The 26,475-nt window shown below is 32.5% G+C and overlaps 2 protein-coding genes and 1 long non-coding RNA gene across 5 annotated transcripts; 1 reads left to right on the top strand and 2 right to left on the bottom strand.

Moving 5' to 3' along the window:
• Positions 1 to 6,190: 6,190 nt before the first annotated feature.
• Positions 6,191 to 8,495, bottom strand: LOC145133486 (FkbM family methyltransferase). Its single transcript, XM_079068423.1, has 3 exons — positions 8,029 to 8,495; positions 6,848 to 7,604; positions 6,191 to 6,752 (listed from the first exon to the last, which is right to left on the bottom strand). Exons 2-3 carry the CDS (start codon positions 7,454 to 7,456, stop codon positions 6,396 to 6,398), a joined length of 966 nt encoding a protein of 321 aa, XP_078924549.1. The 5' UTR covers positions 7,457 to 7,604; positions 8,029 to 8,495; the 3' UTR covers positions 6,191 to 6,395.
• Positions 8,496 to 9,310: 815 nt separating this feature from the next.
• LOC145131033 (uncharacterized) lies at positions 9,311 to 9,908 on the top strand. Its single transcript, XM_079065768.1, has 2 exons — positions 9,311 to 9,506; positions 9,604 to 9,908. The coding sequence occupies exons 1-2, from the start codon at positions 9,311 to 9,313 to the stop codon at positions 9,906 to 9,908; spliced, it is 501 nt and encodes a 166-aa protein (XP_078921894.1).
• Positions 9,909 to 18,995: 9,087 nt separating this feature from the next.
• Positions 18,996 to 23,141, bottom strand: LOC145128451 (uncharacterized). Of its 3 annotated transcripts, none has more exons than XR_013716909.1 (5): positions 21,788 to 23,141; positions 21,305 to 21,464; positions 21,050 to 21,219; positions 20,117 to 20,426; positions 18,996 to 19,138 (listed from the first exon to the last, which is right to left on the bottom strand). It is a non-coding gene; the product is annotated as an uncharacterized LOC145128451 (long non-coding RNA). The 3 variants fall into 3 exon arrangements; XR_013716910.1 differs by having other exon boundaries at positions 21,050 to 21,464; positions 21,788 to 21,856; positions 21,950 to 23,141; XR_013716908.1 differs by having other exon boundaries at positions 21,050 to 21,464.
• Between the last annotated feature and the right edge of the window lie 3,334 nt (positions 23,142 to 26,475).

The raw sequence follows: 26,475 nt of genomic DNA, 5'->3' as shown, positions 1-26,475 counted from the left end.
GGAATAAGTTTGGCCGTAAACCCTCTCATTTGGACCTTACTTGACCATAAACTCCCTTAGTCGACCCTACTAGACCATAAACACCTTTATGAGACCAAGTTAGACCATAAACACATTCCTAGGTAACTATTTGGGCGTAAACACTCTAAAATATCAAGGCTAGGCCGTGAACACTCCCCTAGGTAATGTCTTGGGCGTAAACTACATAAGGATTCCAAAGTTTCACCATGAACACTTCCCTAGGAAGCATCTAGTGCATAAACACCATAAAGACTTCAAAGTTTAACCATGAACACCTCCCTAGGAGGCATCTTGGTCGTGAACCTTAGTTTATGGTCCATTTAGACCATAAACTCCACTCAACTCAAATGTGTTCACGGTGGTTATCAGCTGTAATGCGTAGATTTCCAATACGTAATCTATGTATTACCCAACAGTAAACCAAGCAAACATCACATCCAATTCTTATCCCATATAAAGGGGGTCGTAAACCCCATTTCCCCCATTTCACAATTCATTTTGTATTCTGTAAACATTCATGAACTCTCCCAAGGAACTCCAATCAAGCTCCAGAATTCATTCTCTTCACCATTTCTTTCTAAGTCCTTGTAAGTGATTCAAGTTTTGGTAATAATTCTCCATATTATCTTGTTTAAATTTCTCATAGTTACACATGAAGTATGTGTTAATATTCTTAGGACATCCTCAAGTTCAAAGAGCTTATCAAACTCTTCAAGGGTTAGAACTTGGAAACTCCTCCTCATCTAGCTAAATCACCCACCAAATCAAACCAAGGTGAGCTTCATACCCCTTTTTGATGTTTTTTCATAGTTTTGGGGGAGGATACAAGTCAAGGGTCTTGTGAAATCTTAGTATATTTACTTTTTTATGCATGTATGTTATGATTTATATGCTTAAAAGTTATGAACACCGTCTAATGGTTCAAGAACTTGAGATTTTTATCAAGTCTCAAGGTTTTGAATTATATATCACCAAATATATGTTAGAACACAAAAACTAGTATGTTTGTGGATTATTGATCATAAATTGTTATGTCAAGAACCTTAAGGATTTGTTTCAAAAATGTGTTTAAACAACTTGTTGAAAACAATATTTTGAAAGTGGGTAAAATATGGAAATAATAATATTTTGGGGACCATTTTCGACCACATATACATATAAGGACCATTTTGGAAAATGGAATAAAACTGAAGAATTGTTGAACATCTCAATTTTTAAAGGACCAAAATGGAATTTTTGGATAAACAAGGGCCTTTCTGAGTATTTTCATAAATATAAGTCTAAAATGAACATTTTAGAAGAAAAGGGCCATTTTCGACAACTCACCTAGTTTTGAACCATTTATGACACCTTTTGACAAATATGGGTCTTATTTGATAATTTATAAAAAGAATGGCCATTTTTGCCAATACTGATAATTTTGGGTCATTTTTGATAAATATGATTCCAAGTGGATTATCCTCAATAAACAAAAACGATAAACCTAGTCAACTAGCACAAGTAATATTATTTATTAAATAACGGATCTTATCGATTGCTGAAAAACCAGTTGGTAATTCTAGTGAAGACGAGTCTCAAAAAGTGTTGGGTCTAAATTATGGTTTATACTTTGCTTTTCTAGGAAATTGTAATTTTCTGTCTAGGACTGAAAACTGTTCACGGTCCAGGTGGTGTTTACGGTCGTGAACTGGTTCACGGTCTCGAACCTTTTCACGGCCCATGTCCATCATATAAATAGTTGTATTAGTGGTGAGGAGTGCAGAATGAGAGAGAGCATATGGTAGAGAGAGAAAGTTAGAGAGAAGAGACGAGCTTAAGTGTGTGTAAGTTGTGTGTGAATCTTGTATTTGGATCTTCATTCTAATCAAATCATACAAGATTTATCATCTTCTTCTTCTCCTTCTTCTTCATTAGATCTGGCATCATCCGTTTGATTGGGATTCCGCACCATCAAACGGATCTGATTGATACACAAGCAGATTTGGGGACTTACAAGTGGTATCAGAGCTTGGATTGTATTAATCAATTTTGTCATATCTGGAGCTTATTTGATCTTATTTTTGAAGGATTTTTGCATTTTTGGATAGATCTCTGAAAATTAGGGGGGGTTTGTTCTTTGCATTTTTGATAAAAACGAGTTTTGGAACAAAATTGGTGAAAAACGTCATTTTTCTTCGCCTTTGTTGAAGGGTGTACGGCCCAAGAAGGGTTCACGGCCCGAAGTTCGTTTACGGCCCTCGGAGTGTACGGTCCTCGGTTTACGGCCAGCCTCGAACGTGTTCGGTCGGGGTTTGCGGTCCGAGGTTCACGGCCGGTCTTCGCACGTTCACGGTCCTCGGTGTGCAGCCAGCCTCGCACGTGTTCGGCCCAGCGAGTCTTCGTTCAGCAGCCTCGGTCTCGATCAGCAGCAGCCTCTTCCTCGCACGCGCATCTGAAAAAATAGGAAACGATTTTGGGGTTGCCGAGTTTCGAACCCGGGTGCCTAGCACCAACATTCCAGGCGCCTTACCAGTTGATCTAGCTTGCTAGATGGAATAAACCCTCGCAATTTAATTCAACAGGCTTCTTATTTCGATCAATGTTTTGCAATTTTGACATATTTAACCCAAAAATCAATTTCCTTTTATTTTTAAATTCCATTTTCTTCCAAAAATTTTAGTTTTTAATTTTTGACTTTTTACTTAAAATTTTGACTTTGACTTTCAAGTTTGACCTTTGACTTTCAAGTTTGACCTTTGACTTTAAACTTTGTCTTTTTCGTTTAACTTTTAAATTTTCAAATTTAGTTTTTCGGTTTGACTTTTAAGTTTGACCTTTAAGTTTGACTTTTTAAATTTGACTTTTAAGGTTGACTTTTGAGGTTTTAAGTCAAAGGGCATTTTTGATAAACAATGAGTTCTTCAAACACTAAAGTCAATAAAATTTCTTGTTCTCAAACATGCATTGATAATGTTAAAATTTTACTTGAGCATATCGAATTATTACGTAGAGAGAACGAGGACCAAAAATACGAAGGATATCAACTCAGGAAATGACAAAAACCTCTAAAATCACAACTAGAAGCCAAAACAAAAGATTTTAGGAAACTTAAGGAAGAGTATAGCAATAAATGCGCAAACTATAGATTTGTGACAGAACAAGTTGCTGAGTTAACTGCTGAACTTGACACATTGAAAAATAAGTTTGAAAATGCAGATTTTAATTTCAGAAAATTTGATATGTCAAGTGAAGTAGTTGCGTCAATGATGGAAAATAGTTTGAGATTTAAAAATAACCAGCAAAAGGGTTTAGGGTATGATAAAGTGTCTCCTCCTTTTAATCACACCTATGAGTATAACCCTTTGACAAAAGAGGAAATGGACAGAGAGGCACATCTCAAATATGGCAAACCTGCTGTATTTGTGTCGGGATGTGGTCCTCAGGTTGAAAATACTAATGCTTCTACTTCTTATGCAGATCAACCACTAAGTCATTGCAAGCAAGCTGCTGAAGAGAGTGTGTCTGATAATAAGATTGTTTCAAAGTTTGATGACTTAAAATTTTTCGATATATTTGATGATATCTTTGATAATTCTGTCGTGGTTGTGCCATAAAGTGTTGAGCTGAACGATTCTAATGCTTCTACTTCTTATGCAGGTAAAGTAACGGAAGATGAGAACAAGGAGAAAACTATTGAACAAACCAATGTCTCCTTGAACTTTGAATCTGTTGCTTCGAACTCATTTGCTTCTGATCAACCTGTTGTTGAGAAATACAGGCCACCAAATCAAGTGAAATAGCCAGCCTGCTGCAAGTTTGCATGTGGGAACAACCAGGAACAAGGCAAGGATACGCCACCAGGGGCAGGAAGAAACAACTCCTACGTGAAGAAGCAGACTTGCTTTCACTGTGGAACACCTGGACACATTGCCAGAAATTGTCCTAATCGCGCATACATTCCCTATTACGCACAAGACTGGCAAAATGCGCCAATAGGGAGATTTTCCAAAAGAAACCCCTCAAGGTCACGTTCAGACAATGGCAACTGGAACGCGCAAAAGGCCAAGAATCAAAATCCCAAGGGCAAGAAGGGAATGCCGGCCCAGAAGCCAATTTCAAGAAATGCTCCAACGAAACCAAAACCGGCTAGGTCAAAGTCATCTCAACAACAGACCTCAAGTTCAAAATCAAGTGTCGAGGCACCCATCCGCTCGAAAAAGAAATGGGTTAAACCCGACTACAGATGGGTACCAAAGGTTCAATCTCCCAAATCTTCTAATGATTCTAATATTTCTACATCTTATGTTTGTGATAAGCAGGATATGTCTTAGGAGAGAGTACCGTGTGTAGACGACAAAGGTCAACCCAGTTTCAAAATGGACTGGGTTTCAAAGACCAACTAATCCCGCTCTGTGTCTGAGCAGCTATGGAGGCATATCATCAGACTTCGGTTTGTTGGTAGCGGCTGTTCCAGACACATGATAGGAGGCATCTCTCAACTGTACAACATTTAGAACATTATTTGAGAGTATGTGTCCTTTGCGGGAAGGGAAGAAAGGAAAGGATCACACTTGGGGTCTGTGCTTAATGACGTGAAGAATTTTCGGATCTGTTCTGAGATTATGCGTGCCATTCCTAGACCTTCTGGATGCAAATTCAATCGGTGACTTACGGTTTGAGTTTTTTTCTCGATACTCCTGAGTTTTTTCTTAAGCTGATTCACTTCAAAGACAAATTTTTGTTTTAGGATAGTTTAAATTTACGCATTTACTTTCGTTTCTCTCCTATGCACAAATTTAGGGGGAGAAATAAAAACAAAACAAAAATTTTAAAGTTTTAAAAAAATCCAAAAACATTAGAAAATCAGAAAATCCAAAAATATATTGTTAATGGAATGTGCTTGCAGGTGATGTTTTGGGAAGTGATATCAACAAGTATAACAGGCAATCGTCTTTTGTGTAAGGTACCAATGTTGAATTGTCTAGGCTCTGTGTTCGATGCGCTGGTAGGCACGAAAGATTTAAAATGGACTTGACTAGGCATAGATGAACTTAAAGAATCTAGAGACTTGAAAAATCTTGACCTAGATAGATCCATTTTGTCTGACAATACGACGCTCAAATAGGTTGAGCAGAGAGATATACATGAGAATCTGCGGATACAGTAAATAATCTGTCTCTAGAACTGTGGTTTAACTTTTCCTTGATGTACGCTCAGATAGGTTTTACTCATAATATTTTTTTGCTTTTTAGGAAAAAATCGATAGCACGATGCTCTAATAGAAAAAATGACAAAAAGGTTATTGTTAACAGAAATGTCCTTTCATTTATTTGTCAACTTTAGTGTTACTTATGCAATTATGAAAAAAGAACATTTTATTTTTGCATTTAACAGAAAAAAAAAAAAAAAAGATCTTCAGGCGGTAAATGTACCAGTTATACCATGTGTGCGCGTGGCTATATATTGACATATAGTAGATTTGTTCCCCCTTTCCCTTTGGTTATAACATGTTTTAATGTTTCATTTCATTTCCTTTTATATTTCTATTTTCTCTAGAAGATAGTATATAAGCTTTTGATTAAGACGCCATTGTGTTTAACCCTAAGCAACTCGAGTAAAGTACCAAACTATGATGCTATAATAACCAAATCGATGCCAGTATGTTGCTATTTCTTTACAATATGTTTTTTGAGTCTAAATTGTTGAATGCAATCCAATTTGCATGATGATCGTGATTTGGAGAAAGTGTTTTAAGTACTTTACTGATAATCTTAAACAAATTAATATGATCGGTAAAGTCAACAATGTATTAACGTTCTATTTGCTTATTTTATTGATACATCTTCTAGAACAAAATATCATATAATGCTTTGTTTAGTTATTTTCTTTATTAATATGTTATACATTATTTTCGTATTGCCCTTATGTATCAAAAATAATGTCTTAATTGGTTTGGCTGCTCATTCTTAGGTTCACAATGAAGCTGATTGACTTGAATTTCTTGCATCTTCTGTTGGTAAGTTTAGTACTTTTTTCACTAGAGAAACATCGATCTTCATCAAAGGGTAAACAGGGGTATATTGGTCAACCAGGGGAATTTTGTCACAGAGGTGGATGCAGGGGTAAAATGGTCTTTCAATAAATTAACAGGGGGGAATAAGAGATCTATCCGTTCTTATTTGTGTCCATGTTCACAAACATTGCTTTCATCTTTATAAATATTTGGTGCAATCTGTTAAAAGTATTACTTCCAAATTCCAATGAACTCCCTCTAGAAACAATTACAACACTCATCTAATAACAACTATCAATTGCTACAATTACACAATAAACCAAATAAGAACACCCCATGATCAATCAATCTAATCATATCTTTTTGATAATAAAAGTAATCACTATTTAGTGCAATGAGCATCAGTACCTTGTTGCACACAATGAGTGTACCCAAGATCACCAAGAAATTTTCTTATCTCTTTTGAACTACTATTGCTAGCTTGTAAAAGTCTTTCATCTTCCTCATAAATCAAGTATGGAGCTTCACCTTTCTTTCTTGATAACAACTTTTTTGCACCTTTCAACACATGATACTCCCAACCCTGAACATCTATTTTCAAAAGCAACACATGTTCATTCTCTGGTATCACTTTATCAAGAGGAATCGATCTCACTTTCATTTCAATTTCTTCATTTGATTTGAAAGCCATCTTTGCACCAGTTGCTGAAACTGCACTATTATCTAGCCTTCCAACCAACTAACAACAAATCCAAACCCAAATTATCAAAATTCCCAAATTGTATATTTGAAAGAAAAGACGATATGATCAACATTGAACAATAGTCAACATACCTTGTGAAATGTTATGTTTCCGATTTGATCAGAAGTAGCAGCTTCAAAAACGTTAACTAAATCTCCAACTCGATTGAAATAAATCCCGTTACAAATGCTCTGTAGATTTTCAAGAACGGGTTCAAAAGCAAAAACCCTAAACCCCATAACTGCAGCAGCGAAGGTAGCCATGCCTACATTTGCTCCAACATCAATGAAAATCCCGGTTTTTCCTTCAGCCTTCTTCTTCTCCAATAAGTCCTGAACAGTTACAGAGATGTCGGGTCTTCTGAATAACTTTCCTTTCAAGATCCGGACGATGTTCTTGTGGGGTTTATCAGGTAATGTTCCGAAATCAGATAGAGAGTAGAGAAATGGATATTTAACGCCTTCGACTAGGTTTGCGATGACTGGATGTGATTGAGGTGATTTGTAGCAATCGAATGGTTGGATTAGTGAGTTGGGGAGATTTATTAGGGTTTTGAAATTAGGGTTTGGGTTTGATGAGGTTGTGGTGTGAGTGCAGAGGTAGAAGAAGGTGAGGAGGACGAGAGAAGTGGAGAAGAGGAGGAAGATGCTTTTTGGGGTGGCGAATTTAATGGATCGGTCTTTCTTCCAAGCATTTGCCATGGAAGTTTGGGAATTTGAATTAGGAAATTAGGGTTTTTGGTTGATGAATTTTAAGAATTCAATTGAGGGGAGATGGAAAGATTTTGATTGGATATTGAGACTGCAAGTGGAAGGATGCTTTTACATGATCTGGAGAGATGTATGCTCCCTGCATAGTACAACACTCAACAGCATGAAGTACAAGTTACAATCCAATATCTAGCCTGTTGCAAATTATATAAAAACAGAGTAGGGTGAAAGGTTCACATTCATCTGAAGATGCAAGTACTCTATATAGTTTAGATATCGTGAGCATCACACCATTTCAAAATATATGGGTAAGGTTTTGTCTTCTTTTAAATATTCAAATAACATTAACTTGCCTCGACTTTTTGCTAGATCTTGAGGGGATTACAATCGGTAAGAACATGAAGCATGATTGAGGGGTTTGTAGACAATGTAAATTTGATATAAAAAATGTATCCACATAAAAAATTCAGGAATCAAATCACCTAGTTATCAATAATACTTTCAATCTGATCTATTAGCAAAGTTGAAATACAATTTATCATTTTGATGGATAGAACACTAACCAATAGATTCCACTGAGAGCAGATAGCTACTGCATCAGCAATATAAATATCTTCCCCATCTTCTCCATGTAAGTGTTGATTTTAGTACAAACCAAAACAAAAGGTTAACTTTTCTGAGATCCAACCTCACCGACCTTTTTACAGACGATAGTGTGGATCTATCCTCACCGTGTAAGGGCGGCGAATCGGCTGTGGTTGATGGAGACAGATGGTGGACCCGTCGATAATGATTTTGATGCAGAGAGAGACAGAGAGGGAAGGAAACAGCGATGCGTTGCGGTGGATGGTAGTTACGGAGGCGTCCGCTTTAGGGTTTCACAGAGAGGTGGAAGCGAATCCTGGATCGAGAGTATTTGCTTGAATGGAGTTTCAAATTCAATTTTTGAAAGAGTATGAATGCTGATCCGATCTGGTTTTAAACAGAGGGGTGGTTTGGGATTAACTTTGACAGAGGTTGTGTATGCCCACAAAACTGCAGACATATTTTTTATCGATCCACATATATATATTTTTTTTGTTAGAGTACCCGGTAACGAGAAGAGACGATGCTGAGGTGGCAAGCCGCAAGGCCGTGCCGTCTTAACGGGGACACCGCCCCCAACTCGTTGCAGCTCGTCGTGGTGGATTTTGTGGCCGTTACCACCGAGTGAAACGAGAAAAAATTTGACAGTTGGCGTATTAAACCTTTGACTTAATTAAAAAAAATTAAAATTATTTATTCTTTTCCTATATAAATACCTATTATCTAAACAATTTTTTACACATACTTTCTCTTTTTCTCTCTATATAACCTCAATTATCTTCAAAAAAAAATTATGGATCCTTTCGACTCGTCCGATTATTCCGATGACGATATATTCTGATGTATCATTATTACACTAACGAACTGCTACAACCAGACTCAGCCCCGCTGCTAACAAGACGTGTGATGTTAAACAGAAATCGCGAGGAAGGACACGAGCATCTATATCGCGATTACTTTGCGGATAATTGTGTATACGGGGCGAAAGACTTCAAAAGTAGATTTCGTTTGAGTAGGGATGTGTTTTTCCGAATCGTCAACGCCTTGGAAAGCCGGTATCGCTTATTTACTATACTTTTATACAAAATAAATAAAAATGTACTACATGTTTCTTTTTAAATTTACAACATATGCAATATATTTTTAAACTGTAGTTAATTTATGTTTATGTATGAATTTTTTAAATTAAGATATGATGCTTGAGGTAGACGAGGGTTTACAACGTTGCAGAAATGTGTTGTGGCCATTCGTTTGATGGCTATGGGGGAGTCACCCGACACCATGGACGACTATATGAGAATGTCCGAAAGAACCGCAATGGAGAGTTTTTATACATTGTTAAGGGGTGTTGTTGAAACATTTGGAGACGTGTATTTGCGGAAACCTTCGTTGCATGATTTGCAAGAATTGTATGCGGCGCATGAAGAACGCCATGGGTTTTCCGGAATGATCGGAAGCATACATTGCACACACTGAAAATGGAAAAAATTGTCTGGTAGCAAGGAAAGGGCAATACGCAAGTGGTCATCACTGATCACCTTCGTTGGTTTTAGAGGTTGTCGCTTCTCAAGATTTATGGATTTGGCATGCATTTTTTGGGGTTGCGGGTTCCAACAACGACGTGAACGTTCTTGATCAGTCGCCAATATTCGACGATCTTTTGAATGGAAAGGCCTCGGATGCTCTTTTCACGGTGAATAGAAACGAATACAAATATGGGTATTACCTTACAGATGGAATATATCCTCGGTATTCCACATTCGTGAAGGCATTCCGCCATCCGGTTGAAGAACGAGACAAATTTTTTAAAAGAAGACAAGAAGGAGCACGTAAGGATGTGGAACGTAGTAGAAGATAAATGGCGAAATATTGCACACTATATCCCAACGGAGCCCAGACACGTTCAGTTTCAACCAGGAACAACAGAGTATTTGCATCGCGTTGTTGACATTTAGGACGCAAATAAACACAGACAACTTCGAGAAGACTTGACGGATTATATCTTCTATGGTAACAATAACGATAACGAATAGCGTTGTATTTTTTTTTTTTTTTTTGAATTTGGATGTTATTATTTTATTTTATTTTTTTTGAATTTGGATGTTATGTGTAATTTAATTTCTATGTTAATTTTAATCTTTAAAAATTATTATATGTTATTTATAATTTTTACACATTATGTTTTATTTATTATGTTATATTTAAAAAATATTTGTCTAAATTAAAAAAAATCGAAAAAAAATAAAAAATAAATTATAAAATGGAAAAAAGTTGGTGTTATAACAAGATACAACATTGTGACAATTTCTCCACTTGGTGTTATAACACTATTGATGATGTGGCATGTGATGTGGCACCAAAATGGTGTTACATCTAGTTGCCCACACCTAATGGTCTTAGTAATTGACTATTATGCCCTTACAGTGTATTTTCATTATTTTTATTCCAACGCTTTTTTTAGGAGCTGATTTGATTCTCTTTCAACACATAAACACAACACGCTTAATCTCCCTCCTTCAATACTTCATTATCACTGGAAATCGCTCGTCACATTTTCCCCTCTGAACACATGTTGTTCCACCGATGATCAATCGGTTCAATATTTCCCGGCTAACAAAACCGGTTCGTAGATCCTCCATCCGCTTCCTCTAATTTCCACCCAGTTTTCGATTTTCCAGCTGTTGTTTCCTTTTTCTCCATGTTCTCAGGTCCATTACAATTACGCAGGTATTGATGTAACACGATTTTTTCAACCTGAATGTGCGTGACATTACCGGGTCGATCGGAGTAGAAGTTATTTGTGAAGTAGTTTATGAAGTTTGTGTGAGAGTATTTCGGTGCTCCGATGACGATGTTCTCGAGGGGAGTCTTCCCGGAAAATAATGGGGAGTAGTTCAACAGGTGTTTCTAACCAGTCGTGTTAAGATACGTGGACTCTCCGATCACTGCATTCCGTTTTTTCAGACACATATACATGGACGAAGATTGCAAAATGTATTGGTCGTCTGAAGCCAACTGAAGATTGCAACGCCGCAGGAGGGAGCTTTGTGAGGAAGATGAAGCACTTAAAAAGGACGTGTAATACTTAATATTTAAATGTAAAATACATTATATAATAATATATTTAAATAAAGGGTATAATCGTCCATTAACTAACATATTATGTGGATGAATATAAAAATTCATCTGCCGCCTAAAATAAAGGGTGTTTTTTAACATAAATTTACAAAAAAAAAAGTAACAAATTACGGTTTTTTAAAAAACAGCCCACAAAACTGCAATCAACTAAGTCAAGGCAAACATGTATGCGGTTTCGTCTATTCCTCTACAATTTTGTGATCCCTAAGGCTGGTGTGTGTGGGCAACATGTTAAGACATGTTATCATACCAAAAATTTGTCAACTCATATGTCATGTCATCTTTAACACCATTTGATTTATGTAGGAAATGGTGTGCAAATGTTATAACATGTTAAGAGATACAAAGAGAATTAAAAAGAGAGTGAGATAATGGTTTTTGATTGGTTGATTCTCACGTTACTTCCCGTGGCCATGGTAACATTTCTTAACATAACACCAAATAACATGAGAGGGGGGCGGTGTTCCGGTGTTATGACGCCGTTATGGGAGCTGCCAAATCAGCATAATGCCTTATGGCGTTGCCCATACCGAGTAGACTAAAAAAATCTCATTTTAAAACAAACGAAATCACTTACGGCATATGGGCATTTCTTTTATGTTTCCAATGTAAGTTTGATTATGGTTTTATACATTTTAACTACGATTTCTGACAAATTTTTTCTATGTTTTTATACATTGTTCATTCGTTTTTATATAAAATGCAGAAAAAAAGAACTGAATATTATTGTTATCTTTTCGTATAATACGAATTCTGATGAGTATTTCGTTGTGTTTGTAACTGGCAGGAAGTAAGAGATAGTTGATTTTAAAATCATAAGAGACCATAAGTGAAACATTATTTTATTAAAATTTTAGCCTCTAATCCCTTTACCCAACACGCCTTCGCCTAGAAATATGAAACAATTTTCGTGTTTTTCTATTTTAGCCCCCAATCGGTAACGAAGGTCGGATGATTGTAGATGGTAGTCTGGTGGGAGTCGCATAATTCAGGCGAGCAAGCGTTACGGATATGTTTAAATTCATAAATAAAATTAAATTATTCTGATCTCAGCATCCATCTTAAATTTATTTGAAACAAAACAAACTAATGTATTAACGTTGCTTTTATAAGGCTTACCAGCTATATTATTACACATCAACAAACAAATATAGATAATATATAATATAATATAATTAATTGATATATATATATATATATATATATATATATATATATATATATATATATATATATATATATATATATATATATATATATATATCCCAATAAATCAAAATCATTTTTCCCAAATGTTATGTTCTCATTGTATTTGACAAATGACATTTTTTTAAGATTTATTGATTTATTGTTTTCCACTTGTCATTTTATGTTTTTTTGTTCTTTTTTATTAATTTTTGCATAATATTTAAATATAACAATTGTAATAAATATAATAATAAATACATATCAATTTCATCAATGCAACTTTCATTTTAATTTCTAAATTTATAAACTGAAACTAATTATTTTATTTGCTTGTTTATTTAAATTAGTTGTTTAAATTTAAAAGAAAATTTAAAAAAAATTAAAAATAAAAAATTGAACCAATTGAACATTACATTTCAATAATTCAATATTTTTCTTTTTTCCTTATAAATTCAAACATCCTAAACTATTAGATGTTCATTTTTTTTTATAAATCAGTATTGTATACGCGGGCCCGATAACTAGTATATATATATATATATATATAAGCTCAAATGAAAATACTAAATAAAATAATGTCGTGAAGACAGTAATTTTATGTTATTATTTTTCTCTTAATTTTGCAATGTTTTATGTCATTATTCAACATTGAATATATGAATAATAATAATAATAATAAGTTAATATTCTCATTAAAGTTTACTAAAGTACTATACATATAAAAATTTTGTAGTAGAATAATAATATAAAAATAACATGTTCAGTTATTTAGTGTGTTCATTACTTCATTTGAACTAATATATATATATATATATATATATATATATATATATATATATATATATATATATATATATATATATATAGGAGGGTTCAATTGAGAAAAAAAAAAGGTTGAGGATAGGGAAATCATTCTCAGCCACTTATTTATTTTTGCCGCAAAAGTCTCCGTCGTACCAGTGGAAATGGGAAAGGAATAAACATGTGTTTTCCAACAAAACATGTTTCCTTAAACTATGCTAAGCATTACCTTAATATATACAAAAACATAGTTTTTTCGTTTTTTTTTTAATTTTTAAGAAGCTATTTTTATCGAAAAATGATTTTAAATATACCAAAATTCATGATATTTTTTTCTCTACAAATAGACATCCATATTGATATAGTTTTAAGATAAAATAAAAAATTTATTTTTTTATATTTTCAGCTATCGTTATTCATAAGTAAATAAAAATGAATCAAGTTTTTACTACAGTACATTCTTTATTCACTTATGAATAAAAACTATGATTAATTTTTTTTACAACTTAAGTATCATTCATATATGAATATAGCATATAATAAACATAGTATATTCATATTTAAATATTAGACGATGCATTCACTTGTGGATATTACATAGTATATTCACTTGTGAATATTAGTTAGTATATTCACTTATGAATATTAGATAATATTTTCATATCTGAATATTACATAGTATTATATGGTATATCACATGTGAATATTACATAGTATATCCACTTGTGAATATTAGATGATATATTCACTTATGAATATTACACAGTATATTCACATATGAATATTACAAGGTATTTTCACAAATATATATAATTTTTATATGTTATTCACATATGAATAACATACAGACTTGCATATTTGTTTTTTTGTTTTAATAATCATATACTGATTCAGGTGAGAAAACATATTCATATATGAATATAACGTGGTAATTTAGTTTATGCATTTCATCAAATAGTTGGAGTGCATACAATTTAACTTTTTTAAAAATGTTAAAAACATGATACTTTGACTATTTAAATCTTACAAAATAGTAGATTGATAGAGAATTATATGAAATTTTTCAAAAAAAAACGATTTGATCTTTTTCTAACCTCAATTTTGAAGTTTTATTTGATAATCAATGTTGAATGAATGATATGAAGTGGATTTTTTGTTGATTATCGATGATGTTGATCTAATGACGCTGGGAGTATAATTAATCGTAGATGTTGAAGATCTGATCGTATTCAAGCAGAATTGAAGGTTGGATTAAAAGAACAAAAAATGAATTTTTGTTGTTAACTGTTGAATCGTGTTGATAAACATGTTATTGACGAAGATCGATGATTGATTAACACTGGATGATGTTGATGATGGTTTAATTGAAGAAATCTGGATGATTGTTGAAGGTTGGAGGAGAAATTTGGATGATGAACGATCGATTAGAAATAGGTTTGAACTGTTATCTATTTCTATACAGTTACGTATTTGAGATTGAAGGTTATTATCATATTTACAAGTTTGCCACCGTGTCTTTTTATGCTTAGATTAAATGAGTGGCTGAGAATGATTCCCCCATTCTCAACCTTTTTTATTTTCTCAATTGAACCCACCTCTCTCTCTCTCTCTCTCTCTCTCTATATATATATATATATATATATATATATATATATATATATATATATATATATATATATATATATATATACTAGCCGCCTACCCACCTAACATGTTTTAAGAAAACAAATTAATTTCTAATTATTCTAATATCTACAAATAGAATAATGGTTATATAAAAAATATATTATAAAAAAAATTAAGGATAGAAATAACAAATCTTCATTTATTGTCTCCCTTCCTCCCTTTTGGTCTTTCATGTATCCTTTTCTTCCATTGCTTGTCATTCACCGAGATCTCCACCACTTAATATAGATAAATTAGAACTTCAATGAAAATTTTAGACCATTCCAAGATATGATCATAAGTTGATTATATTATAAGTAATAGCATCATGATCCTTACATATACTTTAAGTAATAAACATATAAATTTATCCAAACTTGAACTCTCTAATAATCTTCTAAAAAATAATAGATTTTTTATATTTGATAAAGGGCAATTTTAAAGATCTCATGTACTAATGGTAATTTCAAAACTCATTAATCACTTAAATAACTTTAAGTTAACAAAAAAAATCCAAATTGTATGGGTAGTTTTGAATTGTTTAGAAAATAACTATTATTATAATTGAACTATATACAAATTGGAGGGGTAGTTTTGAATTTTTTAGAAAATAATTATTATTATAATTAAACTACACAATAAACAAATAAAATAAGGTAAACATGTGATACGAACCAAGGACCAATGGTGTACCACACTATTCATTACTATCAGCTTATGTCCGTTTCTGAAAAAGGGTATGTCGCCATTCCTTTTTGACCACTTCACTTTGTCAACATGTATGGGACTTTTCGGTATTGTATTGGTTTTTGGTTTAAAAACAAAAATACGCTTTTGTCAATCTATTTCAAAAAAGGATTGTACTATGGGTTTAAACCAAAGTCCATAGCTATTTATTGCATTAAACTGACCAAGTCCTCGATAGCTTATATACTTACATTTATATGTTTGTATTACATCATACTAATAGACTGCACAATAATATATCGAACCAAACATATGTACATCTAGCATGTTTTGCTGTAAGTTACAATCCAAGCTAAACAAAGACATCTCCCAAATAACAAATGGAAACGAACATATGCATAAAAGATAAATAGAATGGCCATTTCAATTGCAGGATACAACATAAAATAGCAATGTACTTTCCAAATGGATCCCTTCTACCCATGTTATTAACTCAGAGATTGAATTCTTAAATGAAAGTAACATGCTCTTTTTTGGATTAAAAATGGAAGTATCTTGCTATTTTGCCCTAAATATGTAAAGAGCATGCCATTTTTTTGGCTTAATTCCTGTCACGTGATTTGCTTCTTGAAAATTGCACATTCAAACCTGTCAATCAAAATGAAAATATGTTAAACTATTTTTTTTATTCATGCTTGCTGAGAAACGACTTAAAATATGCTAAACAAAAACTTTATAACGACGAGCACTCAGATTGGGATAGTCACCTGTATATATAAAAGTGAAAGTCATTACCTTTTGACAAAAAACAAAAGTTAAAATGTGATGGATATGAACTCTTCTGACCAAAAAGATTAGAAGAATCTAAAAAAAATTATAAAGTTTTTGAAGTTAAAATAATTTGTATGAGCGTTAAGCTCTGTATCAACCATCCCTCAGCCTTGCAGTGATTCCTTCGATTATGATGCTACCCAATAGACCCTCTACTGAAAGCAATAAAAAAAATACCATATTTACTTTTTCATAATGATTTTTATTAAATCTTGATCCATTGATGTCTTTTAAACCAGCTCATCTATTGAAAACAAACACATTCGTGTGTGTGTGTGTATATATATATATATATATATATATATATATATATATATATATATATATATATATAAGAGAAAGGGGAGAGAATGATAAAGGTCATGGTGAAGGGGATGAAGAAGATATGGTATGGGAAGACGATTTACCCTGTTTCTTTCTATGTAACCCACATCTGGGTTTAATCTCTTTGCAGACTCACAACTAATTACACATCTTACAACATTTTCAAAACTCACCACGTATTCGACAGTCTTTTGAGTGGTTTAGAGAAAACATTCAAATATGAATTTCCAGTCTTTTAAAGTATCTTAACAGGGAGATGATGTACGAAAACACCTTCACACCCAACAAACACATCTTATGTCCCTTGGCCCTAATGATTACCAACACAATCAACCATACACACAATTAAAAGGTGAGACCTCGCAAGTTGGCTCTAACATATTCGCGCAAACCTAAAGTTTCAGAAAAATGTTAAAACAAACAAGCACAACAAAGACACAAACAAAATACAAAACCATTAAAAAAAGAACTAATTTTCCTATTACATGTTAAACAAAACAATCATAGAATTATGACTATTACTTACACATAAATACCAAAAAGAAATATATGATTACTAAAATCAGTCCCATACCACAAATCTAGCACCAACATCTTATGGAAGCATGACAACAGGGGTGCCAATTTCCACCTCATGTTCATCTATTTCACATGCATTAAGACCAAAGAAGAACGAATTGCTAAAGAATCTAAAACTATCAGTACATCAAAAATTACATGGTCCCACTTTACCTAATAGGTTGGTATGTATTATAAAGATCGTATCTTGCATTGGAGCCGTAAAAAGAAAAGTACCAAACACCAACCAAGAACGGACTCATTGTAGTATTTGCTTTCTTTTTGTAAATTTAAAATTAATGAAATAGATACCTCAATCGGATCGATTCTGTATAGGGCAAATTGATTATGGGTTTAAAAATTTAGAAACAGAGGGAGAAAGAGGGCAAATTGATTATGGGTTTAAACAACCAAATGAATGAAGAAGAAGCATTGAAAACTAACGTGTATCTTTCACAACATAAACAAAGTATTTACCTTTTTTGCTGGAGAGTGGCGGTTGTGCTGGAACATAAAAACAAACCTCATTTGTTAGAAGAGGGATCGAATCAAAATAACATTTATATTTGGAACTTACGTATCATTCGATTCCTCTTTCTCTAGACCGTATCTTGCATTGGAGCCGTAAAAAGAAAAGTACCAAACACCAACCAAGAACGGACTCATTGTATTATTTTCTTTCTTTTTGTAAATTTAAAATTAATGAAATATATACCTCAATCGGATCGATTCTGTAATAAATTGAAAGAAACAGAGGGAGAAAGATGGCAAATTGATTATGGGTTTAAACAACCAAATGAATGAAGAAGAAGCATTGAAACTAACGTGTATCTTTCACAATATAAACAAAGTATTTACCTTTTTTGCTGGAGAGTGGTGGTTTTGCTGGAACATAAAAACAAACCTCATTTGTTAGAAGAGGGATCGAATCAAAATAACATTTATATTTGGAACTTACGTATCATTCGATTCCTCTTTCTCTATGACTACTTTTCACACTCGGAAAGTAGCATCAAATTCTACAAATAAAAAAGATGATCATTATCGAGAAATAATAAAAAAGATAAGATAACTAAAAATTAATATATATATATATATATATATATATATATATATATATATATATATATATATGCTTAGGTTATTTTGGTTTTACTAACTATTATGTGTGAGAATGCACAGATCTGGACCACCGGATGAATAGAATCAACAATCATGATCTGATGGTTTATGATATTACAATAGGGTAGCATGTATCATATAATCACACAAATTTCAACAAAATGGTATTTTGGTCAACTAACCTATTTTAAAAAAGGAAATTTTCGGATTTTAAGGGATCATTAATTCCTTTATTTTTTAAAATCTGAATTTTTTAAATTAATTCTAATTAAAATTTAATATTATTTTTAATAATAACCGATTTTATTCTGTCAGAATGACAAAAAGTCAACAATAAACTAGTAAATATATTTACGGTTTTATTCTTGCAGAATATGGTTTCATTCACAATACTTTTTATATTAAATATGCTTAAAGAATTATACAACATATTATCAAGAATAATATTTTCTAAATAATACGAATTTTATTCTTTAAAAATCACTATTTACATTCATCCGTAAAGAATAAGACTATAAATAATTATTACATTCATTCTAAAAAATTATGACTAATAATGGTTTAAGGAATACATTTATTCTTAAATATTAAAACTAAAATTGGTTAAAAAAGAAAAAAAAACATCAAAATCTAACAAAAACACTAATCCATTCCGAAAAAATATTATTGTTAAGAAACATTTTATACATTCTAGCATAATACATTTTGCAAGAATACACTCTAGTTCTCCATGTTTTTTCTCCTTTTCCACATCAATGACAGTCTCTTCAAAACCTAAATCCACAAAAAAAAAAAAAAAAAAAAAAAAAAAAAAAAAACATAATGAGCTTTCAGATATTAAAAAATTCAGAGAATTCTACAAGAATAAAAACTATAAATTCTGATAAAATGTAGTAGACATTAAACAATTTTAATTTATTCTAATAACATGCATTGGTAGTTATTCTGCTAGAATATATTATCGTTATTCTAAGAACATGCATTACTCGTAATTCTGCTACAATGCATTACCAATTAAACAAATATACTTGTTATTAACAAAACATTCTTAAAGACATTTTGATAAAATGCATTTCTATAAATAAGTTCTGACAAAATACACACAAGTTTTAACTTATATTCTAATAGAATTTATAACATTTTTTTTTTATAAAATAAAAACACCAAAATAACATAACTACAGATATTAACATCAATTCTAAACGAATATTTCATTTCTATTTGTTGCTTAAACTTCAATTCCTTAAGAATTCTAACAAAATATTATCTATTTTACTTCTAACAGAATATTTCAACACAAGTATAAACATGTTACCTTAACATATTCTGACAGAATCTTCCCAATAAGTCCAACATATCAAACTTGCCTCTTTTACACAAAAACTTTCTTTTTTTTGACGTTATATCAAACAATTGGAAGACATGTTTTATTATCAAAATTCAAAAAACGCAACAGTACAAGCAACGTTCAAATGTTTTATTATTGACATTCAAAAAACGCAACAGTACAAGCAACATTCAAAAGCATTGATAACAGAAAAAATTGATTCTTGATTATGATTCACTTCCAAAATCAAAACTAGTAGATAGAAAATTTGAGTGCAATATTTCAATATTTTCTTAGGATTCAAGCCCTAAAACAGAATAAGACAGGCCAATTCCATTATTGAATTCTCAGATTGGAAATTTGTAATCATACAAACAAATTGCGAAATAAACCAAAACTAAAAATATAGGAAAGTAAAACCACACCTGGATTGAAGAAAGAACAAATTCATATCGGCTAAGTTATGCTCTGGTGATAGCGGCTAATGTGAGGGTGGAAAATTTCTTTGTCAACGATTGTGATTAACAAAGATGACGATGGTGGGTGAGGTCTAAACCCTGGAAATTGCACAGGGGAACAATTTTAGCGGGTAGAATCAGACCTTCAGACATTGAAGGTGGAATGGCAGCCACCAAGCAAGTTGACTAACTTCTTTTCCCTTCTTGCTTAATGGTCGACGAGTCGGCGACTGATAAAGGGTTGTTGTTGGCGTTGATTGAAAAATGGAGATGCATACTGTCGAGGGAGAAGAAAGACATCATCAGGAGAACCAACATATGAATACTGTGATATAGAATTAGGGTTATGAGGATGAAGGAACCGTGATTTAAGGGATCAAATACATGATTTTGAAGGTAATTAAAGATTTTAATAATTTACCATAAATAATTAAAGCTAAGTTACTAATATACCCTTATCAATTTAATTAATTAATTATTATTTCTTTAATTCTCATTGGTTCCTAAAAGCACACAATAATTATCAACAACATATGAACCTTGCTCTCTCTCTCTCTCTATATATATATATATATATATATATATATATATATATATATATATATATATATATATATATATACACACACACACACATTAAAAAATAAATCTTGATGTCACTTTCTCGACCCTTGTTCATATGTTCCAGTAATGCAAGTCCTGTTTCAAGGTGGGCACTCATGGTTTCCCATTTAAATAACAAGTTGAGCCTTCATATAATATCACTAATATGACACCATCAGTTAGAGAATGTAATTGGTTACGCTTAAGTAAATTATAATATGATGGAAAAAGTTGAAAATAATTAAGATAACAACAAAATTGCATTTTCTGATGAACAACTTTATATCACAGAAGTACCTTAATATTTGATAACAAGAGAAAGGATTGCTCTGCTTCTGACTGCCAATTTTGTTACTGATTCATGGTTGCAGTTATATTGAATTTCATCATTACCATGACGAAAGTTGTATAAAAAAGAGCATCAAACAAACCTAATTTGCCAAAGTTTAAGTCGGTGGTTTATAGGCCTGAATCATGACCAATAAGTAGTAAAGAATTAAGTGACAAGAAGAATAAAATTCTGAAAACCCATTTAAGCAAAACATCAAACACCTTGTGTGCAACCTAATTGGAAGCTTGGATGCTGGAAATTGACGGACCTTAATCACGCACAAGGAACATATACAGATAATGTGAAGCAGAAACATGATTGTAGAACCTCTGGCCTCATGTGATGAAGAAGCATGCGACGCTTATTGCGATTTTACACTTCCTGCCAAAAAGGGAAGCATGATCATGAAAATGCTTTGCAATATAAAAAATCATATGGACCATTGCAATATAGGCCATTTTTTATAATTTAGTTAATATGACATTCTTGTGCTTCATAACTGATAGTTCTAAGAAAGACGGTTTCTATTGTTTTAACTTATAAACATGTATGATCCTTCACCATATGGACAATAGAGATCATTCAAGAAACATGTTAAAAAAATATGAATACGAAGAAAAATGATTATTACCAAAACTAACAATTATGCCAAAAATACTCAAGTAAACTCCAATACATAGATTCATATTTAAGAATCTACTTACTTGTTCCCCACGTGAAACAATCCCTCTGACCCAGATCCTAGTATACAAAACGACTGCCAACTTTCACCCCTATTTCACAAGTGAACCAATTTAAAAACCCTAGATGAAAAATGTAAATTCGAATCCTGCCTTGAGTTCGAATTAACGGAATTGTATCCTTACATTCGCACAATTGTTGAAAAAGAAAATAAGAGTTGTCGCATGAAGGAAAGGCGGTGTAGGATACACCTTTTAATTAATGGACACATTTCTTTAAGGAATCAGGAGATGGAAAGATGGAAAACGCCGACAATGAAGCAAAACCTATTATGAATTCACCTGTCGCAAGAAATGGAGAATTTCGAACTCTCTTGTTAAGAAGCAATCACAACAATTTCTCTCGAGCATTTCATCAAGCAGTGGTAGGCGAACCTTGAAGTAGAGATTTAGATAAAAATAACATCCATAATGTAAATTCCGAATAGAACATCAACCAAATACTCCCTCCTCCCAATATTACAGTCCACATACAAAAAAACACGCATATTAAGAAAAACATTAATTACCACTAACTTTATTTAATAAAATGACAGTTTTGTCCTTACTTTGCATTTAATGTTCCATTAAATGCTTAGTTGGTTAAGTAATAACGAGGGGGTATTATGGTAAAAATGTTATTTATTTTTAAAAATGGACTATTATTTTGAGACAAGCCAAAAAGGAAAGATAGACTATAATTTTGGGACGAAGGGAGTATAAAACTAAACTAATGAAGTCAAAAATCTTAAAAAGAACATCCATAATGTAAATTCTATTCGAATAGAATGTAATTTCTGAATAGAACATCAACCAAATAAGCTGCTATTTGAACAAAGGGATAAGCAATCAACTATCTACACAAAAAAAGTGTAGTTCATTCATGGGGGTGTGAAGTCAGATATTTAACAACATAAGAGAGAGAGAGAGAGAGAGAGAGAGAGAGAGAGAGAGAGACGATGAAGATAACATAGTCTTATTCATGAAGATTAATGATTCACAAGAAGAGGGGGATGTTGTGTTATATTGCAGTATTGGGAAACCCAAAAAGCTTAGTGGGATACATGTGTTTTTGGATGGGAAGTTCGTGAACACGGAACCCAAGACAAGCAATGGTGCAAGTGTATCAAAGAGGCTAAAACGAGGGATTTCTAGACCGCCCAAAATATGAACCCCAAAAAATCTAAAATCAACCAAAAAATTTAAAGACATCCCAATTGAAATAACCTAAAACCATGGATCCTCCGCTATATATCCGACCAAACAAGCAAAATTCAACTAAAATTCACCCAAAATTCAGGAAAATTCCCTCACAAATACTTGCTAAATTATCAATGCATCTAGGTCATTCACTTTGCACAAATTCTAAAAATAGAGGCTTTATATATATATATATATATATATATATATATATATATATATATATATATACATCATAGTCCTATATAGACAAAATTGCAAAAATGGTCCCTGTGGTATGCAAATTTTTGGAGTTTAAGTCCAAATCCCGAGTTTTTTGAATTCATGGTCCTTTTGGAGTGGTTTGTATGTGGAATTGGTCCTCGGACTTAACACCCGTTAAAAAGGATCTGTTAACCCCCTCATGTGCCTCACATATGAGGGTATATCAATCATTTCATATGTAAGGGGCCATTTTTTCATAAACCTTTTTTGGCTTATTTTGACCTTTCCCCCTCATTTACTTTCCCCGACACTCGTCAACTCCCTAAATCCCTCCTTCTTGCTTCTACTCCATTGAACCTACAAAAAACCCTTATTACTTATCTAAACAAGTTAATTGACGCAACACATACAAGGCCATACGTTTAATTCGAAATGGTGTTCGTAATGTGGCAGATCAGACCAAAACATGAAGTTGTTGACGTATCAACCGTATATGGTAAGTTGCTATGTTTTCTTTAACTTTCATATTTTGCATTTTCTTATTGATTTAGAACAAAAAATGCAAAATTTTGACTTTGTTATCATGTACAATTTTGATTTTTAGCGGGTGCACCCACATGGTTTAGTATTAAGCTTGATCACGGTGGGAAATTTACTAAGTTACCTGATATAAAGTACATTGGAGGTGAAGTGCGTTATGTTGATTATGTGGACATAAATGAGTTTTCTATACATGAACTTGATGCCATAATGCTTGAACTAGGTTACCCAAACCCGTAGATGATTAAATTTGTTGATGAATCCCCAGTGATACACTACCATTTTAGGATACCCAATGGTGACTTTCGATTTGGTCTTAGAGCTTTAGGGAATGATTAGGATGTGATAAACCTTTCTAAATGCATTGTACATAACACACTTATTGAGGTGTACATAGAGCATGGGAAGACAAATTTACTGACTTACTTTATGTCTCCAAATGCAAAGGGTAAAGTTGTCATTGAGGAATTACCAGAAAATGATGATCAAGGGGCTGAAGTTGAGGGTCAAGTTCATGTAGAATCTCCATCGAAAAATATGAACCATGTTAATGATGAGCCTATTGGTGAGTACATGTCTCTGATTCTTTTTGGGAGTAAGAATGATACTTTCTCACCAAGGGACTGAAGTTTAGCTTCAAATTGTCATCCTTCAATGCTTTGCAATTTACCACCAACATGTTGTTCCTGCATATCAGTCCATTGCATTGATCCTCTAGCATGTTCACACTTCTAACCAACTCATTGCACCGTTCCTGCACTGAATTCAAATTTCTTAGCAGACCAAGTATGATGGCTTTAGCCCTAGCACACATTGGGGGATCAAGCCACCCGATAAACCCACATACGGAATCATTTATATGGTATACAAAATATCTCCTTCATGGATTCAGAGGGGTCCAAGACGTTTTCACCACTACAAGTTTTCCACAAAAAATAGAACCATTGTTTTTGTAACAGAGCTCAAGAAGAAGAAAGGTAGAAAAAAGAGACGTTGGGGAACGTTGGGGAAGAAGATAGCAGGCAGTGGGGATCTTTAAAAGGAATTAAGCCAAAAAACGATTATGCAAAAATGGTCCCGTACATATGAAATGACGGATATAACCTCACTTGTGAGGCAAATGAGGGGGTTAACAAATCCTTTTTAACGAGAGTTAAGTCCGGGGACCAATTCCACATACAAACCACTCCAAAAGGACCATGAATCCAAAAAACTCGAGGTTTAGACTTAAACCCCACAAATTTGCATACCACAGGGAACATTTTTGCAATATTGTCTCCTATATATAAGGGATGGTTCAAATGAATATGGTAAATAAAGTGAATACATGAAGACACAACTTTATGTTATTTTTCTTTATGAATTTTATATATTTGTAATATTGTAATAAATCCTAATATAAATATTAAAGTATGAATATTCATAATATTTATTTGTATTAATTTATAATGTGAATATTAACATATGATTATTCATATATTCATTATTGAATAATGATATACGAAAATATATACAAGATTGGTAAAAGAAAAATAACATAAAAATAGCATGTTCACGTCGTTACTTTATTTAGTGTCTTCATTTGAACATAAATATATATATATATATATATATATATATATATATATATATATATATATATATATATATATATATATATATATATATATATATATATGAGGTTCAGTTTTGGAGGGACGATTTCTAGGGTATAACTACACCTAGGGATGTCAATTTGGCTCGATCCGGTGGGGAACCCGGTTCACCCGCCCCGATCAGGGATGGGTATTCCCCGCAAAAATGGGTATCGGGTATGGGGTTAGGGATCCCCGTTAGGCTAAAACCGGAGAAGGAACCGGGGCCGGATATACCAATCTCCAACCCACCCCGCCCCCGCTTTGATGACATTATATATATATATATATATATATATATATATATATATATATATATATATATATATATATATATATATATATATATAAGATATTAAATTATATAAAATATTTTGATAATTGATCAAATAAACTTAATATAAGCCCATTCGACATTCAAAAAGCAAGTATATCGTCCAATACTTCAATATGGCACTTATCATTTACCAAAATTCTAATCCCAATATTGCTCCAAGAGTCTGCCGCTGTGAATAGATCTTCCAAGCTTCATTCCTTGTTCCAAGAATACGTACGTCAATCTATTTTTTTCCCATCGGTATGTATTTTTTCATGTGTTTAATTGTTGTCTTTCTTGTTTAACTAATGACTTAATGGGTTCTCTATCTTTTCGTTTTCTGATAAGTATGTGCTTTGTTTCCTTAATTCAAACGTGAAGTATAATCACTAATTTGATTACGTTACACTTGTATCGAAAGCATAAGTTGCTTAAACTCTTGCTAAATTAATTCTTGAATATGTTGAGAATTTAAAATAATGATAAAGATTGTTAATCCATGTAGTAATTAAAATCAAATTTTAATACATATTGTTTTTTAATCTAAGTGATAACCAACTTATGTTTTATTTGGCAAAGTGATACAAATTGTATGTGTTTTTTTTAGGTTCAGATGGCTACTTCAGATATTGATAAACCACCAACCATGAGTGACAAACACGATGATGATAATGAACAAGAACCTCTAGAAAATAATACAACGACTAAGAATCTCAAAAAAAAAGTTGAAATCCGCTGCTTGGAACCATTTTGATCCGACTTTATGTTGCTGGTGTTCG

This window comes from Lactuca virosa, chromosome 8 (assembly GCF_052849685.1).
Source record: "Lactuca virosa cultivar CGN04683 chromosome 8, Lactuca_virosa_CGN04683_v6, whole genome shotgun sequence".
NCBI lineage: Eukaryota > Viridiplantae > Streptophyta > Magnoliopsida > Asterales > Asteraceae > Lactuca > Lactuca virosa.
Note: the sequence above shows the minus strand (reverse complement) of the source record. Positions and strands in the feature narration are given on the sequence as shown.

Coding starts and splice junctions, on each gene's coding strand:
- LOC145133486 (XM_079068423.1), bottom strand. CDS start 7,456: ATGGCAAATGCTTGGAAGAAAGACCGATCCATTAAATTCGCCACCCCA. Junction 6,753..6,847: donor GAAACATAACATTTCACAAG/GTATGTTGACTA, acceptor ATTTGTTGTTAG/TTGGTTGGAAGGCTAGATAA.
- LOC145131033 (XM_079065768.1), top strand. CDS start 9,311: ATGGGGGAGTCACCCGACACCATGGACGACTATATGAGAATGTCCGAA. Junction 9,507..9,603: donor GTTTTCCGGAATGATCGGAA/GCATACATTGCA, acceptor CGTTGGTTTTAG/AGGTTGTCGCTTCTCAAGAT.